Source organism: Elephas maximus, chromosome 7, assembly GCF_024166365.1.
Source record: "Elephas maximus indicus isolate mEleMax1 chromosome 7, mEleMax1 primary haplotype, whole genome shotgun sequence".
Taxonomy (NCBI): Eukaryota; Metazoa; Chordata; class Mammalia; order Proboscidea; family Elephantidae; genus Elephas; species Elephas maximus.
Window position 1 is genome coordinate 61,772,721 of NC_064825.1, and position 18,707 is coordinate 61,791,427.

The 18,707-nt window shown below is 42.0% G+C and overlaps 1 protein-coding gene across 2 annotated transcripts in view; it reads left to right on the forward strand.

Moving 5' to 3' along the window:
* SYT9 (synaptotagmin 9) overlaps positions 1-16,630 on the forward strand; it is a 207,140-nt gene extending 190,510 nt beyond the window's left edge. Inside the window, exon 7 of one of the 2 annotated variants that reach the window (XM_049890275.1) lies at positions 13,533-16,630. In XM_049890275.1, the coding sequence (XP_049746232.1) occupies positions 13,533-13,541 (9 nt within the window). In that variant the 3' untranslated portion in view covers positions 13,542-16,630. Of the gene's footprint in view, positions 1-832; positions 2,119-13,532 lie in introns of those variants that run through there. The other variant, XM_049890274.1, reaches the window with a different exon arrangement.
* Positions 16,631-18,707: the final 2,077 nt, after the last annotated feature.

Sequence of the window (18,707 nt, forward strand, 5' to 3'; positions counted from 1 at the left end):
TTCTTGTTGGATAGAATTCTAGTTTCTTCCATCTTACAACTTGGAAAGTAATTACTGATATCTTAAATGGATTCTGCATGTCATATTTTCAAATCTAGAGGCATAGTGGTTCCATTAATGCACAAAAGGAACCCAGTGCTAGCTCCGAAAGCCAAAGAAACCTCATTATCTTGGGGTCTAAATGAGTCCTGTCTCCCTTCCGGCACCCTGTTCTCCAAGTGCAAGGCAAAACCCATGAGAGTTAAGACAGTGGTAATCAAGAGCCCAGTCATCATCTCAGATGAGATTTGTACAACAAAAAGCCCAGTCAATTCTCACAGAGATCTTTATAAGAGAGCTGTCTTAATTTAAGAGGCAGGTTGGGAGATCCATGACCGTTTCCTCCAAAAAGCTTAGAATTCCTGTGTGATTGGCATCACCATGCTGGCTGCCATGCTGTCACCTGATCTCAGCAGCCTATCAAGATGCCTCTGTGCATTTCCTGCATCATTTATTGTACCGTGGCTTTCTGTTCAAGTAGTGATCAATCAGCTTTGCTTTAAGGCAGTCATTTTGCAGAGGGAAATGGGAGGTTTCAAGCATTTATTCATTCACTCACCACTTATTGATTGAGCACTTACTGTGGGTATTAAAGATACATCTGTGGAAAAATAATAGACAAAAATTTTTATTCTAGTGAGCTTACATTCTAGGGAGAGAGACAGAAACTGAACATTATAAATGACCGCATTGTGTAATATTGAAAGTAGTAAGTACTATGAAGAACAACACAGTAGAGCAAGTAAGGAGGATCAGAAGTGTGATAGTGGTTTTTTGGTTTGTTTGTTTTTAGGGGGAGTTAATTTTAATAGAAGAGGTCGCTAGGTGGCGCAGACAATTAAGCGCTAGACCACTAGCCTAGAGATTGGTGATTCAAACTCACCCAGAGGTGCCTCAGAAGACAGGCCTGGCCGTCTGCTTCTGAAAGGTCATAGCCTTGAAAACTCTATAGAGCAGTTCTACTGTGCACACACGGAGTCTGCATGAGTTGGAATCAACTTGAGGACAACTAACAACAACAACGGTTTTAATAGAAGTCATGGTAAGTCTCAACGGAGAATGGGAACATTTGAGCAAAGACTTGAAGGAGAGGAAGGAGCAAACCATGTGGATATTCAGGCTCAGGGAATAGCCAAATCAAAGAAAGTTTGTACAAGGAGCAGTGAGGAGAGCAATGTGGGGGTTGCAGAGTGAGCGAAAGGAGATATGATCAGAAATGTAACGGGGAAGGCAAAGACTTGGGTCATGTGGAGCCTGATAGACCTTTGTAAGAACTTTGGCTGCTACTCCGAGATGTATGGGGAGCCATTGCAATTCTAAACAGATGTAACATGATGTGAGCTTATAAATGATCCCTCTGGTGCCGTGTTGAGAATAGACTATGTAGAGGCAAAGATGAAAGCCAGATCTGTTAATCGTCTTCTACTCTAATCCAGATGGAGACAGTATAGGTTTGGACCAGGGTAAAGCAGGAGAAGTGGTGAGAAGTGATTAAATTCTGGACATGTTTTAGAGGCAGACCCAACAAGATGTAGGGTATGAAGGAGGTAGGTAAAGAAGATTCCCAGGTTTGGGCCTGAGCGACTAGAAAAATGGAGTTGTGGTAAAGTGAGCAGGTGGAACATCTGTGTGGTGTAATTACTAGCTGGGCCTACTAAGTTTGAAGTATTTATTGGATATCTACACAGAAACATCAATACGGTAGATCAGGTTGTGGTAGTAAAGATGATTGAATTATAAACAAAGACAAGACGAGATCCAAAGACTAAGCACTGTGACATTCCTACATTTAAAAGTTATGAGAAAGAAGAAAAACTAACGGAAACTGAGAGGAAGAAAGCCATTGAAGTAGGAAGAAAACTAAGAAAGCAACAGAAGAAACTTTCCAGGAGGAAGGAATGGCCAGCTGCCTCAAATGCTGCCAGAAGTCAGATAAGATAAGGATTGAGAATTGACCTTGGGTCTGTCAGGGTGCTGGATATTGGTGACACTGTAATCAGTTAACATCTCTGTCCTTCAATTTCCTCATCTGTAAAATGGGGTAATAATAGTTACCTATACTTCAGAGAGTCGCGAGGAATACCATGTAATGTTAGCTATTATAATGATTATAAACCTAATTGTTTTGTTCTGAAGTTAAAACACTCATTTTTACTTGTTCTTTTGCTAATTCTCAATTATCTCTTTAATTTGACAGATTAAATATCCCTAAACTTCCAAACGCCAATTTTATACTTAAATTCTCTTAAATATTTCACATTAAAGAAAAAACCTTACAAATTTAGCAAATAATAATCTTCTAAATAGTTAAACACTGTTTAAATGATTGACTATTTCTCATAATTATTTCAAATTAAAGTCCCAAATTTAAATATTATATCAAGTACTTCAAACACCTAACACAGTAGGCGTTAACAAGCAACAGTTTTCTCAGGCACCGAATAACTCTTATAATGTTAATAAATAAGTTCTTATACATTTAGATTAAATTACCTTAAGCATTTCAACATCTTAAAAATAAAATTTATAAATTTAGTAAATTGGATTTTCTAAGCATTTGACATTGACTATAAATTTAATTGCTTAAGTTTTTCTAAATGTATTCATTAAAATAAAAAATCTAGTAATTTCCTAATACCAGATTATTCAGCATTTATCTTAAAAATATAAACAAACCAAAATCATATAACAAAATGTGCTATTGCATTTGAATAAATATAACTTCTGCAAAAGTATCATTTATTGTAATTATTAGTTATACCTTTGTGAAAGGAGTCCTGGTGGCACAGTGGCTAGGTACTCAGCTGCTAACTGAAACGTAGGTGGTTCCAGCCCACCCGGCATCTCCAGGGGGAGCAGAGACCTGCCAATCTGCTCCCATAAAGATTACAGCTTTAGAAACCCTATGGGACAGCTCTGCTCTGTCCTATAGGGTCACTATGAGCTGGATTCGACTCACAGCATACAAAAACAATATACCTTTCTGGGATTGCAAAGTTACTTTTCCAATTAACAGGAACAGAATTGTCAGCTCAGGCCATCTACAACAACTGAGATGAAGATGGCCATTCAGAGAGTTGAGTCCCAAACTGCAGAGGCAGGATAATGGTGCATAGCCATGGGAAAGAGGCACGGGTTCTCACCAGAGCTGTGAGTGAGCAGACAGCCTCGTCCTAGGACTGGCTCCTGCTTGCTGTGTTGTTGGTGGGAGACAGCTCCAAGCTTTTTTAATGGAATTTAGTTTCAGAATCCAATGTACCACATATATCCAAATCTTTAAACTTTGACCTTCACCCAAGTTTTCTTTATCACAGACTTTTTTTCCTTTTTTTACCCCTTGATTTGGGTAGATGGAATTCTGCACACATATGTGCACACACACACACACTTACACACACACACACTTACACTCACAGTAACTCTGATTGCTTCCTGATTAGACTTCATTTTACTCTTTTCTTCCTCATCATCCTTGATTCTGTAGTCATGTACCGAAGACTGTGTAGGTTCTTCAAGAGTATGGTGTGTATTGTTCATCTTTGTGTTCCTAGTGCCCAACACATTTGCCTAATGCTCAATAAATGTTTGTTGAATGAGTTAACGAATAAATGCAATGAACGAATGAATGTAAACTTGGAGTAACAAACTCCAAATATCTTCAACTTAACTTTGTCAGGTAGAGTAATTTTTGCCTTGCAGTAATTCCTTAGCTTGTGTTCATATCTGGAAAAATATGAGAGTACCCTTCTTACCATCACTGTAGCTCTTGGCTTCTCACTTCTTTCTAGCAAATTTCCCCTTTTGTTGCAGCAGCCTACATTCACACCTGCCACCATGCACTGCCTTTCCCCTTGAGGCTAGCTTAATAATGGTTCTTAACCCACTTTCCTACAACGTCTGGACTTCAGAATTCTTTTCTGGACTCAGAAGTCTTTATAGAAAGGCACTCTAGGCAGCTATTAACGTGTTAAGTGGGGTTGGCATTCAAAGTGCAATCATTTGCCACCTCGAGCACTGTACTTCGTACATTTGGCTCCATAAAGGCATGGTGGCAGATTCTGGCTCTGCTACTGACTGCCTTTGTTATTTGGCCTTTTTCAGACTCAGTTACCTCCTCTGTAAAAATAAGATTGTAATGTCTATCACAGAGAGTTGTGGCAAGGAATAAATAAGATAAGGAATTGTCTTAGTCATCTAGTGCTGCTATAACAGAAATACCACAAGTGGATGACTTAAACAAAGAGAAATTTATCTTCTCACGGTCTAGTAGGCTACAAGTCCAAATTCAGGGCATCAGCTCCAGGGAAAGGCTTTCTCTTCTCTGTCACTTCTGGAGGAAGGTCCTTGTCGTCAATCTTCCCCTGTCAAGAAGCTTCTCAGCACAGGGACCTCAGGTCCAAAGGATACACTATCCTTCCAGTACTTCTTTCTTGGTGGTATGAGGTCTCCCTATCTCTCTGCTCACTTCTCTCTTTTATATCTCAAAAAAGATTGGCTCAGGACACAATCCAATTTTGCAGATTGAGTCCTGCCTCATTAACAAAGCTGCCACTTATCCCAGCTCATTAACATCATAAAGGTGGGATTTACAACATATAGGAAAAATCACATCAGAGGACAAAATGTTGGACAATCACACAATACTAGGAATCATGACCTAGCCAAATTGATACACATATTTTGGGGGGACAGAGTAGAACTGCCCCATAGAGTTAAGAGCTTGGCTCCTAACCAAAAGTCTGGCAGTTTGAATCTACCAGGTGCTCCTTGGAAACTCTGTGGGGCAGTTCTACCCTGTCGATAGGGTTGCTATGAGTTGGGATCTACTTGATGGCAATGGGTTTGGTTTGGTTTTTGTTAAAAGAGGGCATTCTTTCCTCTCTCCCCCTCTTCCCATTAATAATTAACATTTGAAAGAAATAAGGTGTGCAAATGTTACTGCACCTCCAGTCAGGAGGTGGTGGGGAGTGGCATGGAAAATGTAAGAGTCAATACTATTTATTGAGCACTGAAGCACCCAGCTTTGTCCTAAGAGCTTTGTATTCCTGTCATGGATTGAATTGTGTCCCCCAAAAATATGTGTATCAATTTGAGCACTTAACCACTATGCCACCAGGGTTTCCTTTTTGGACAAGGAGGAGCTAATCAGATTCTCAGCAGGAGGGCATGATGTTTCTTCATACATGTGCAAGTAAACAGTCAGTGAAATCCCAAGATTGTTATGCTTTTTAAATAAAATTTTAAAATACAAGTTTAGCATATGTTAAGTACATATAAGAGACACTTCAATTTTTGACCAGCTTCTCGGTTCAAAGCCCTTAGAGACTTCCTGCAATCAAAACCCATTTTCAAATTCACAAGAAGATAGTATCTAATGCTTCGCTCAGTCTTTTCATGTTCTTAATTCAGGGTCAGTTTCAATGGCCTGTCTCACATCAGCTGTCGTTTCTGTGATCGAAATGTCACTTCACATTACAGTTTTCATTGCGACAGTTCTCATCTTTGGTTTCAATTCAATTTAATTCAAATCAGATCCATATGTCTCAGGACAATTGAATTCACTTAAAATCCCCTCTGTGCGGATAGGATGTAACCACACTGCTAAATCACTGGCTCTGCCTAGGAGGCCACTGAGCCTAATAACAGAGGCACTGTTGCTTCTGTCCAATGAAATGGGCCTGGCATTAGCACTGGAACCAGCTAGGCCAACATTATAGCCATCAGTGCTTAAACCACCCTTGGTGTTGAATGGCATCAACCTCCAATCCTCCATCCCAGCTCCCCACCTCCCAAAATCCTATGAGTCAATGCTCTACTCAACTGTAGAGAAATCTTTCCCTACACCTCATTTTATAGAAATCTTGGTTGAGAAATAGCTCTTTAGGTTAGTGGAATTTGACAAGTGTCTTAGTTACTTAGTGCAGCTGTAACACAAGAGAGTGGCTTGAAAGAACAGAAATTTATTTTTTCACAGTTCTGGAGGCTAAAATTACAAATCAGGGTCTCAGCCATGTTAATTCCTTCCTTGTCATTATTGTTGTTGTTAGGTGCCGTCCAGTTGGTTCTGACTCATGCCAGCCCAGTGTACAACAACGAAATACTGCCTGGTCCTGCTCCATCCTCACAGTCTTTATTATGCTTGAGTCCATTGTTGCAGCTACTGTGTCAATCCATCTCATTGAGGGTCTTCATCTTTTTCAACGACCATTTACTTTTACCAAGCATGGTGTCCTCCAGGGACTGGTTCCTCCTGATAACATGTCCAAAGTATGTGAGATGAAGTCTCGCCATCCTCGCTTCTAAGGAATATTCTGACTGCACTTCTTCCAACACAGATTCTTCTGGCAGTCCATAGTATATTCAGTATTCTTCGCCAACACCATAATTCAAAGGCATCAATTCTTTGGTCTTCCTTATTCATTATCCAGCTTTCCCATGCATATGAGGCAATTGACAATACCATGGCTTGGGTCAGGCACAGTTTAGCACTTAAAGTGATATGTTTGCTTTTTAACACCTTAAAGAAGTCTTTTGCAGAGGATTTGCACAATGCAATGCATCAGTTGATTTCCTGACTGCTGCTTCCATGGGCGTTGATTATGGATTCAAGTATAGTGAAATCCTTGACAACTTCAGTCTTTTCTCCATTTATCATGATGTTGCTTGTTGGTCCATTTGTGCGGATTTTTGTTTTCTTTGTGTTGAGGTGCAATCCATACTGAAGGCTATAGTCTTTGACCTTCATCAGTCAGTGCTTCAAGTCCTCTATGCTTTCATCAAGCAAGATCATGTCATCTGTGTATCGCAGGTTGTTAATGAATCTTCCTCCAATCCTGGTGCCACGTTCTTCTTCATATAGTCCAGTTTCTCAGATTATTTGCTGAGCATAAAGATGGAATAAGTATGGTGAAAGGATACAACCCTGACACACACCTTTCCTGACTTTAAACCACGCGGTATCCCCTTGCTCTGTTCAAACAGCTGCCTCTTGGTCTGTGTACAGGTTCTGCAGGAGCACAATTAAGTGTTCTGGAATTCCCATTCTTTGTAACGTTATCTGTAATTTGTTATAATCCACAGAGTCGAATGCCTTTACATAGTCAGTAAAACACAGGTAAACATCTTTCTGGTATTCTCTGCTTTCAGCCAGGATCCATCTCATGTCAGCAATGATATCCCTTGTTGCATGTGCTCTTCTGAATCCAACTTAAATTTCTGGCAGTTCTCTGTTCATGTACTACTATAACCACTTTTTAATGATCTTCAGCAAAATTTTACTTTCTTCTGATATTAATGATATTGTTCAATAATTTCTGCATTCTGTTGGATCACCTTTCTTTGGGATTGGCACAAATATGGATCTCTTCCACTTGGTTCACCAGGTAGCTGTTGTCCAAATTTCTTGGCATAGATGAGTTAGCACCTCCAGCACTGCATCCATTTGTTGAAACATCTCAACTGGTACTCCATCAATTCCTGGAGCCTCATTTTTCACCAATGCATTCAGTGCTATTTGGACTTCTGTCTTGATCACATGCTACCTCCTGAAATAGTTGAACATCTATTAATTCGTTTTGGTGCAGAGACTTTGTGTATTCCTTCCATCTTCTTTTAATGCTTCCTGTGTCATTCAGTATTTTCGCCGTAGAATCCTTTAGTATTGCAACTTGAGGCTTGAATTTTTTTCTTCATTTCTTTCAGCTTGAGAAATTTATTTATTCTCAGTAGCCTGAAGCTTTTCTTGGTTCCTTGGAGTTCCTTGGCTTTTAGATGATCCTCACATGGCATCTGTCTTCCCCGTGTGTGTGCGCATGCATGCGTGTATGTGTGTCTAATCTGCTCTTTTTATAACTCAGAAATGATTAGCTTTAGAGCCCACCCTACTCTGTAAAATAAGACCCGTTGCTGTCGAGTCAATTCTGACTCATAGTGACAGAGTAGAACTGACCCATAGGGTTTCCAAGGAATAGCTGGTGGATTTGGACTGCCGACCATTTGATTAGCAGCCAGATGCTTAACCACTGTGCCACCAGGGCTTCTTGATCTAATTTACATGGCAGTGAAATCCCTATTCCCAAACAGTATTACATCCACAGGTATAGGGGTTAGAATTTCAACATATAATTTGGGGAGACAATTTAATCCATAACAATAAGGCTTTGTAGTGTATTTATTTTGTTTGGTGGTTGTTTTTTCCCAGTCTCTCCCCCACCACAAAAGACAGACAAATAAGGCTGGACCGCAGAATATTTCACCCATGCCATATTAAAATTGTCCTTCTTATATGACAACAAACCAATATTTTAGCCCTGGCTTGTATGTCTCACTTTTGCTAGGATGAGTTAGTTTTTAAAAACCTGGTAGACATGACCCCACTGCTCTGCCAGATGTACTGAAACTGCTTTATCCTACCATCTTGTGGCCTATCAGACCAGAATATTCTGGGACCTTAGAGGAAGGCAAAGGATGCTGGGATCAAGCAGCGTCATGTCAAGGAAACTCACCCAGCTGAAGGGCTTTCCCTGAAGAAGGGAGAGAATAGTAGACCACTCCACTTTATTCCCAGGAGCTGAGATTTATTCCAGATAATCGCATACACTAGGAAATTCACCTAACCTAGCAAATCCTGTCTATGAAGGTCAGGTTGGAGATGTGCCATGATTTGATCATTGGCAGCATGGCCTGTGTTAGTGGTATCCCTGACTTTGAGGGCTGATAAAAGAATGGCTGAGATCATAGCCTAGCCCCCTAAGCAGGCTTTGAACAAGGCTATTACTAATGAGGTATAGAGTTGGTCTCAAAGGCTGGACACTTTGGGAGAGCGATCCTCAAAGCATACTGTGAAGGAACTACTGAAGTGATCTCAGGTAAAGCTGAAGTCATGACAGGGAAGAATGAGATTGTGCACAGAATTGAGAGGGGAAATGAGATGCACATGCAGGTAGCCAGGGGAATACAAAGAAATGGAATAAAAACCTAGGAAGCAATAAGTGAAACACGGCATCTACTGCATGCTACTAGTTTGGACTAGGCTTTCTTAAAGGCACCTCATCTGACTAGATTTTGAGTGTCTAGACTATCAAGGCAGAGTCTCAGATGTGTAGACTGGGTCTACAGAGTGAGTTTAGGAATGATGTAACTGCTAAAGCTTGGACTTTGCAGTTATGTCTTGGGTTCATATCCCAGCATTTAGTGACAGTGTGACTTTGGTCAAATTAATCCCTCTACGTCTTTTTATCTTCCAGTGAAGAGCCTCATAGCATCATTTTCAAGATTTGTCAAGTTTATTTTCTAGTGCCTAGTACACAATAGGTACTCAAAAATGAAGGAATGGGGAACATGACCTCATTGGCTAATAGTAACACAGCTGATTCCAGACTGCATTCATTGGTGGGGCTGAGCCTGTCAACAGTTTGCCTTTGTGACAAGGAATGTCTCAGGGCCTGGCAAGCTGGGCCTGCAGGTCTGGGCCTCATAGCTGAGAGAGGAGCTATGGAAATGGGGGCCTGATGTGGGTGGTGGGTTGGAAAGTAGAGTCATTGGGAGAGCCCCCCAGAGCAGGACCTGATCTGGGAAGCTCATATTTGAATCACACCATAAGAGAAATAAGCATTTGCTCTTTACTCCTAGATTCAGAAATGAATACCCCTTTTCCCAGGGGATATGTATCCACACACTTTAAAGCCAATGGTCAAATTTGGACATGGCTTTCCTTTTTTTCCCTCTTCAGTGTAATCTCTGAATTTTATTACTTCCCCTAAGTTATAGTCTCATATGTGAGTGTTTGATTTCTGAAATGCAGTACATACATTTCAGTTTGAGAATGTTTACTACTCTCCCAAAGTTTATATGTGTATTCTTTTTTTTTTTTTTTTTATAATAACTTTTATTAAGCTTCAAGTGAACGTTTACAAATCCAATCAGTCTGTCACATATAAGTTTACATACATCTCACTCCCTACTCCCACTTACTCTCCCCGTCTTGAGTCAGCCCTTTCAGTCTCTCCTTTCTTGACAATTTTGCCGGCTTCCCTCTCTCTCTATCCTCCCATCCCCCCTCCAGACAAGAGTTGCCAACACAATCTCAAGTGTACACCTGATATAATTAGCTCACTCTTCATCAGCGTCTCTCTCCCACCCGCTGACCAGTCCCTTTCATGTCTGATGAGTTGTCTTCAGGGATGGTTCCTGTCCTGTGTCAACAGAAGGTCTGGAGAGCATGACCGCCGGGATTCCTCCAGTCTCAGTCAGACCATTAAGTTTGGTCTTCTTATGAGAATTTGGGGTCTGCATCCCACTGCTCTCCTGCTCCCTCAGGGGTCCTCTGCTGAGCTCCCTGTCAGGGCAGTCATCGATTGTGGCCGGGCACCAACTAGTTCTTCTGGTCTCAGGATGATGTAGGTCTCTGGTTCATGTGGCCCTTTCTGTCTCTTGGGCTCTTAGTTGTCATGTGGGCTTGGTGTTCTTCATTTTCCTTTGCTCCAGGTGGGTTGAGACCAATTGCTGCATCTTAGATGGCTGCTTGTTAGCATTTAAGACCCCAGACGCCACATTTCAAAGTGGGATGCAGAATGATTTCATAATAGAATTATTTTGCCAATTGACTTAGAAGTCCCCGCAAACCATGTTCCCCAGACCCCCGCGCTTGCTCCGCTGAGCTTTGAAGCATTCATTTTATCCCGGAAACTTCTTTGCTTTTGGTCCAGTCCAATTGAGCTGACCTTCCATGTATTGAGTGTTGTCTTTCCCTTCACCTAAAGCAGTTCTTATCTACTGATTAATCAATAAAAAAACCCTTTCCCACCCTCCCTCCCTCCCCCCCTCGTAACCACAAAAGTATGTGTTCTTCTCAGGATTACTATTTCTCAAGATCTTATAATAGTGGTCTTATACAATATTTGTCCTTTTGCCTCTGACTCATTTCGCTCAGCATAATGCCTTCCAGGTTCCTCCATGTTATGAAATGTTTCAGAGATTCGTCACTGTTCTTTATCGATGCGTAGTATTCCATTGTGTGAATATACCACATTTTATTTACCCATTCATCCGTTGATGGACACCTTGGTTGCTTCCAACTTTTTGCTATTGTAAACAGAGCTGCAATAAACATGGGTGTGCATATATCTGTTTGTATGAAGGCTCTTGTATCTCTAGGGTATATTCCGAGGAGTGGGATTTCTGGGTTGTATGGTAGTTCTATTTCTAACTGTTTAAGATAACGCCAGATAGATTTCCAAAGTGGTTGTACCATTTTACATTCCCACCAGCAGTGTATGAGAGTTCCAATCTCTCCGCAGCCTCTCCAACATTTATTATTTTGTGTTTTTTGGATTAATGCCAGCCTTGCTGGTGTGAGATGGAATCTCATCGTAGTTTTAATTTGCATTTCTCTAATGGCTAATGATCGAGAGCATTTTCTCATGTATCTGTTGGCTGCCTGAATATCTTCTTTAGAGAAATGTGTGTTCATATCCTTTGCCCACTTCTTGATTGGGTTGTTTGTCTTTTTGTGGTTGAGTTTTGACAGAATCATGTAGATTTTAGAGATCAGGCGCTGGTCGGAGATGTCATAGCTGAAAATTCTTTCCCAATCTGTAGGTGGTCTTTTTACTCTTTTGGTGAAGTCTTTAGATGAGCATAGGTGTTTGATTTTTAGGAGCTCCCAGTTATCGGGTTTCTCTTCATCATTTTTGGTAATGTTTTGTATTCTGTTTATACCTTGTATTAGGGCTCCTAGGGTTGTCCCAATTTTTTCTTCCATGATCTTTATCGTTTTAGTCTTTATGTTTAGGTCTTTGATCCCCTTGGAGTTAGTTTTTGTGCATGGTGTGAGGTATGGGTCCTGTTTCATTTTTTTGCAAATGGATATCCAGTTATGCCAGCACCATTTGTTAAAAAGGCTGTCTTTTCCCCAGTTAATTGACACTGGTCCTTTGTCAAATATCAGCTGCTCATACGTGGATGGATCTATGTCTGGGTTCTCAATTCTGTTCCATTGGTCTATGTGTCTGTTGTTGTACCAATACCAGGCTGTTTTGACTACTGTGGCTGTATAATAGGTTCTGAAGTCAGGTAAGGTGAGGCCTCCCACTTTCTTCTTCTTTTTCAGTAGTGCTTTGCTTATCCGGGGCTTCTTTCCCTTCCATATGAAATTGGTGATTTGTTTCTCTATCCCCTTAAAATATGACATTGGAATTTGGATCGGAAGTGCGTTAAATGTATAGATGGCTTTTGGTAGAATAGACATTTTTACTATGTTAAGTCTTCCTATCCATGAGCAAGGTATGTTTTTCCACTTAAGTATGTCCTTTTGAATTTCTTGTAGTAGAGCTTTGTAGTTTTCTTTGTATAGGTCTTTTACATCCTTGGTAAGATTTATTCCTAAGTATCTTATCTTCTTGGGGGCTACTGTGAATGGTATTGATTTGGTTATTTCCTCTTCGGTGTTCTTTTTGTTGATGTAGAGGAATCCAAGTGATTTTTGTATGTTTATTTTATAACCTGAGACTCTGCCAAACTCTTCTGTTAGTTTCAGTAGTTTTCTGGAGGATTCCTTAGGGTTTTCTGTGTATATAATCATGTCATCTGCAAATAGTGATAACTTTACTTCTTCCTTGCCAATCCGGATACCTTTTATTTCTTTGTCTAGCCTGATTGCCCTGGCTAAGACTTCCAACACGATGTTGAATAAGAGCGGTGATAAAGGGCATCCTTGTCTGGTTCCCGTTCTCAAGGGAAATGCTTTCAGGTTCTCTCCATTTAGAGTGATATTGGTGTGTATTCTTTTTATTATTATTTTATCCATGGAAATGACTCCAGTTTTCTTTTGCTCTGTTACTACAGCATTAATACTCTTAATCTGTACTGGAAGATGTCCTAAGTTTGAAGTAAGTTTAATGCTGGGCCAAGTGTGAAACACAAGAGATCCTGCTAGTCAAAGTCTAGGATTCCATCGTAAGAGAGCCCACCCTTCACAGCTTGGGAACACAGAATGAATGTTGCACCACTCAGACCCCCTTCCTCAGTTACTTCCTACCACTCCACTCTTCACACTACAGTCCAGTCCCTAAATTCTTATGTTTCCTCCAGTGTCCCATGCCCTATCCTGCCTTTATGTCTTTGCACAGGCTTTTTCCTCTGCCTAAAATGGCCTTTGCCCTTCTCTGCTTAATAGACCCCTTTTTAGCCTAAGTGACCTGGCCCCTGCGGCTTATCCTTCCAAAGCCTCTCTGTAGACTCTCTTCCTCGATCCCCTTCCTCCTACAGCATTTTATACACACCTCTATTTTTTTTTTTTTTTTTTTTTATTATCCAGCTTCTTACGGTGTAATTCTCCACTGTGAGTCCTTTGAAAGCAGAATCTGTGTCTCACTTACGGTCTCTGTATCCCCAGCATCTGTCACATTGCCTGGCACTTGTTTGACACGCATGAATGAAATGTTTGTTAAATGAATGAAAACCAAAGCATTCTTTTTTGTTTCTTCTTCCTACAGAAACGATGACTGTGGGTAAGAGGACTGCTTGTGCTGAAGACACAGTAGGACAACCATCTTACAAACACCTTAAATAACTTTTCCCATCCAACAACACCCGGATGACTACAGTGACCAAGCCCTCAGCTGTAACCACAGCAATAACTGACCTTCTTTCCAGATTGGGTTTGGTGAACATGAATGGTCCAGCCCCCTTCTCCAGGTGGCCCAAGGTGGTGTGCTGCAAGGGAAAGCATGTCTTTCATGGTCAAGAACCAAGATGGGACTATGGAAGAAACCAGTAGATAATGTGAGATTACTGAGAGCACCAAGAGTACCAGAGTACCAGGACTCTTAGTGATTGATTGATATAAACCCCTTGGTGGTGGGGACACAGCAGTGCCATGGCAACAGTTACTCTGACATGATGTTCATTATTTGCCAGAATGCCCTGGAAGGACAGAATATTTAAAAATATATCCAGGTGCTAAGTAGGCAGCAGATCTCAATTCACAATGGACTACCTTTGAGCTAATGACTGTTTCCAGAAAATACTCTTACCCCAAGAAGTACTCCAGCTTTGCAAGGAATGACCCCAGGAAAGTAATAGGGCAAGTAGGGTATTCCCCTGGAAAAAATCTAGGGCAAGTTCACAGCAAATTCACTGCCCCCACCCATGTACAAGGCAGAAAGTACTAGCTGATCATGGCCCTCTTGTCTGCTAAACCCAGATTCTGAGGAGTCAGAATCCCCAACACAGTTTTCTAGGTAGTCAGCAGCTACTTGCTTTTAACTGGTGTTGGCATTAGAATGAAAGTTAGTTTTCATTCCTGTTAGAGAGGGATATATCTCAATGGCACAAGCAATCAGAATTGTCATTTCCCATGTACATTTGTCCACTGAGGGAGCAGCCTCAGAATTAGGTGTATCATTGTGTGAGAGGAAACCAAGGAGTGATAACAACCATCCCTGAGGGAAGGCACAGCCTTTGGGCCTCCTTGGCCTGAGTGCCTTCTGGGGTTTTTCCATATGCAACGGCCCAGTGGCACAGCCTTGGGCAGCACAGAGGTTTCCTTTCCACTTCCAGTCACATCCAGATACTTTCACAGCACTTGGGGAATGGAAATACCTACAAGAGTGAAGGTCAAGGGCTCTCCCCAGGTATCTCATCCATTGCTCAGTCTCCTTTATGACAGTGTCCACCAACCCACTGCTAGCTGTGCTCCTCATCTCTGCTTCTGCCTCCATACAGATGAAACCAAAGGCCTCAGCATACCCTGGGGAAACTGGGGGCTGTCAGTTAGTGGTCCCCTCTCTCCTGCTGTGGGGGCAAGGCACCCCCATCCGCACATTTGCACCACTTCTCTAAGATAATACTTCCTTCTTCATACAGTTCCTCTGCAGAAGAGTCCAGAGTTGGATTATAGTTTCCCTTTCTGGAAAGCTCATTATTTTCATTTGAATTCACATTTCAGCATGAGACAAACTAGGTAGAAGCAAGATCATTACATGTCTTCATAAAGTTCTTGCTGCCACAGCTGCCTAGTACAAGAACCTCTACCCTGATGTCAGATCTAAAAAGATGGATGGTTGTCTGGGGTCAGTGTTATTATACTCAAGCTTCATGCATCCCCTAGCCTGCCTAACCCATTTCCATCTCTGATTGGCTTTCAACCACGGGGATCCAAAGGTTCTGCCAATGTCTGATGACATGAAAAGAATTCAACTTTCTTTGCCCAAGTTTCCTCTCCTCCCACCCCTCCTCACTCAGGCATCCTTCACCATATTAAAGTTTAGAACCAAAGTATGAAGGGCTAGTGTCAGCAGGATAGTCAGTGGAAATGTCTCTAGAGCCAGCAGAAGAGCCCAGAAGAATGACCTCAGAGAAGCCAGACTGGCCCCAATAGGTATCAGGCAGCCACCCCCAATAAACTTTGACATGTTCTTGGCAATGGGAAGCAGGGTGAGAGATCCTGGGGCAGCTGTGCCTATTTTTCCCCGCTCCAGGATCTTCCTGCCCAGAGAGTTAGCAGCCGTGGCGTACTAAGGAATTGAGTATGCTGCTGACTTGTTGGTATGAAACAGAAGGTGGCTTTGTAGAAGCCAACAGGCAAAGGGGCCTGTCTGCATGGCAGGCAGGTGGTTAGGAAAGCTTTGCCTAGCCAGTCCAGCTGTGGCCACAGGCTGGTTCTAAACTCCCTGAGCCCATCTGCAACTCTGACTCTGTTCTCTTGCATTTTGTTTGGTTTCCCATTAGCTTCATAGTAAATGCTCCTTTTGAAAAATTTCCACTTTGTCTCATTGAATTTGGGGGGAAAGGGATTCTCCAACATCTTTTCCAGGATAAAAAAATAGAGAGGAAAATTAAAGTACCTTGAAAAAATGGAAAAGACAGTGGAAAGAGAAACACCCAATTCAGATCTTAGGAAGAGACCTCAGGGAAAACAAGTACCAAGAGATGGGGAGAGACTAGGTGTCTTCCCCCAGCCTCTTGGTACTGATTCTCAGCTTCTTCCTCTTATTGCCTCTGTCTTTAGGAGGTCTTCTGTAGGTGTGTGTTGTTGGCAAATCACCTTCCCAGCCAGTGAACTGGACACATTCAGCAGGCAGTGTGATATCCAGAAAATACACTGCTGTGTGGCCAGGAGTTGAGGGGAAGGAAAAGGAGCAGTGTCTACAATGTGAATGTTTTCAAAATGCTCCAACAATCATGACTCAAAATGGTATGATTTAGACTTCATGGCCATCAGTTAGAACTATGTGTCATGTGAAGAGAAGAAAGTTACACTCTCACACTGAAGCCAAGGAGTCTGACAGAATATAGATATGAAAAATGTATTGCTGTCTTCATGGCTATCCTGTCCTGTGATGGTGGGTGTTATGGTTATCTATTGCTATATAAAAAGCCCCACAAAACCTAGTGGTTTAAGTATTAATTTATTATCCCTTATCACTCTGTGGGTTTGTTGGGGTTAGGTAGGTGATTGTTCTCCCGGTCAGATGGCAGCTGTGGCTGGAACCATCTGAATGCCTGACTGGGTTAGGTGTGCATGATGGCTTCTTCATTCACATGTCTGCCTCCTCATTTGGGATGACTGGAACAGCTGGAGTCTGCTTGGCCATCTCTTTGCACGTAGTCTCTCCACATGGTTAGCTTGGACTTCTTCACAATATGGAGTTCTCAAGTTAGTCAAACTTCAGACTACTTACATAGAGGCTGGCTACCACCAGAGCAAGCATTGCAAAGAGGCCGAGGTAGATGCTGCAAAACCAAAAAAAACAAAACCCATTGCCATCGAGTCTATTCCAACTCATAGTAACCCTATAGGACAGAGTTGAACTGCTCCATAGGGTTTCCAAGGAGCGGCTGGTGGATTTGAACTGCCAGCCTTTTGGTTAGCAGCTGAGCTCTTAACCACTGCACCACCAGGGCTCCATAAAGTTCTTCTAAATAACCTCTGAAGTAACATAGTCATTTCAGCCACATACTGTTGGTTAAGAGCAAGTCATAGACCTAGCCTATATTCAAGCGGAAGAGATTACAGAAAAAGGGAATATCAGAAGGTGGCTTATCAAGGCCATCTGTGGAGACAGTGGGATGGGAGCTGGGTTGGGGAAGTCATTCATAGGGCTTCTTAGCACATTTAATGCTTAATATGTGAGGTGGGAAGTATAGCAAGATGGGTAATAGGGAGTAGAAGAGAGAAGTGAGAGCTATCCATTGACAGTTAAACAGAACATAAGCTAGAGAAAAGCACTGATTATACGGCTATGGCACCTTGGTGGCATAGTGGTTAAGAACTTGGTTGCTAATCAAATGGTCAGCAGTTCAAATCCACCAGCCGCTCCTTGGAAACCCTATGGGGCAGTTCTAGTTTGTCCTGTAGGGTTACTATGAGTCAGAACTGACTCAACAGCAGTGGGTTTGGGGTTTTTTGGTATATGGTTGTAATTGATAGAGTTTACAATGTCACAAGAAACCCTGAAGGAAAAACATGATTCCGATTCTACTGACAGCTCAAAAGTTTAAGTTGGATGCCTTTTTTATCTCATCTCTGAGCCAAAGTAATGGTGCAAACAGTAAATTTCCGTGCTTAAGAACGTTGCTGTTAGGTGCCGTCGAGCCAGTTCCAACCCTCAGCAGCCCCATGCACAAGAGAACAAAACACCGCCTGGTCCCGTGCCATCCTCACGATCATTACTCTTAAGCCCATTTTTGCAGCCACTGTGTCAGTCCATCTCATTGAGGTTCTTCCTCTTTTTTGCCGACTCTCTACTTTACCAAACACGATGTCCTTCTGCAGGGACTGATCCCTCCTGACAACATGTCCAGACTCTGTGAGACGTAGTCTCGCCATCCTTGCTGCTAAGGAGCATTCTGGTTGTACTTCTTCCAAGACTGACTTGTTCATTTTTTTGGCAGTCTGTGGTATATTCAATATTGAATACATGCTTAAGAATATACTTAGAGATAAAAATACTAAGTAGAGATTATCTGTCCCTTTTCTTAAAACTTCACTTCAGGAAGAATTACTGCAGATGATTGTGGGGAGCGGGGAGAACTTACCAAATCAAGTTTGAATGAATGTAACCCTTCATCAGTTGCTTCCTTGCATGAGGTCCCCACATCACTCATGTTGCCACAGTGCCTTCTCCAGTCTGTCTCTCCCTCCCTTAAAGTAGTCCTGCCATGTAGAATAGTTAGGGTCCAGTCTACCACCCTTCTTTCCACCCTAACTTCCTCCTAATTCAACTACCTTGATAAAAAAAAAAAAAAATTAGAACCTTCAAAAAAGGTTTTAGAAAGTTATTAAGTGAATTGAGAAAAGGACATGAATATGGATGTGCATATGGCCACAATGTCTGCAACCTCTATATGGATCCTGAGAGTTCTATAGGCCTTTTAGCTGTCCATGGCCACCCATTCACGGAGGGCCACTGGAGGGGGGACAGTATTGGGAGTGTCCAGCCTGGGAGTGTCCAGCCTCTGGAATTGCCACCTGCACTCAAGCCTAAGAGGATGGCCCCACCTGTGGCTTATTGTCCCTCTCCAGATCCCTGGTTAATGTCTCCCCCTCTCTCACAAGTTTCCTGAGCTGGTTGCTAGCATGGAGCACAGCCAGAGGCTGAGTGGCCAGTGAAAGCCTTTGAGATGCAACTTTTCTCTCTGACAGGACCTTCTCATTCTTCCTCCTC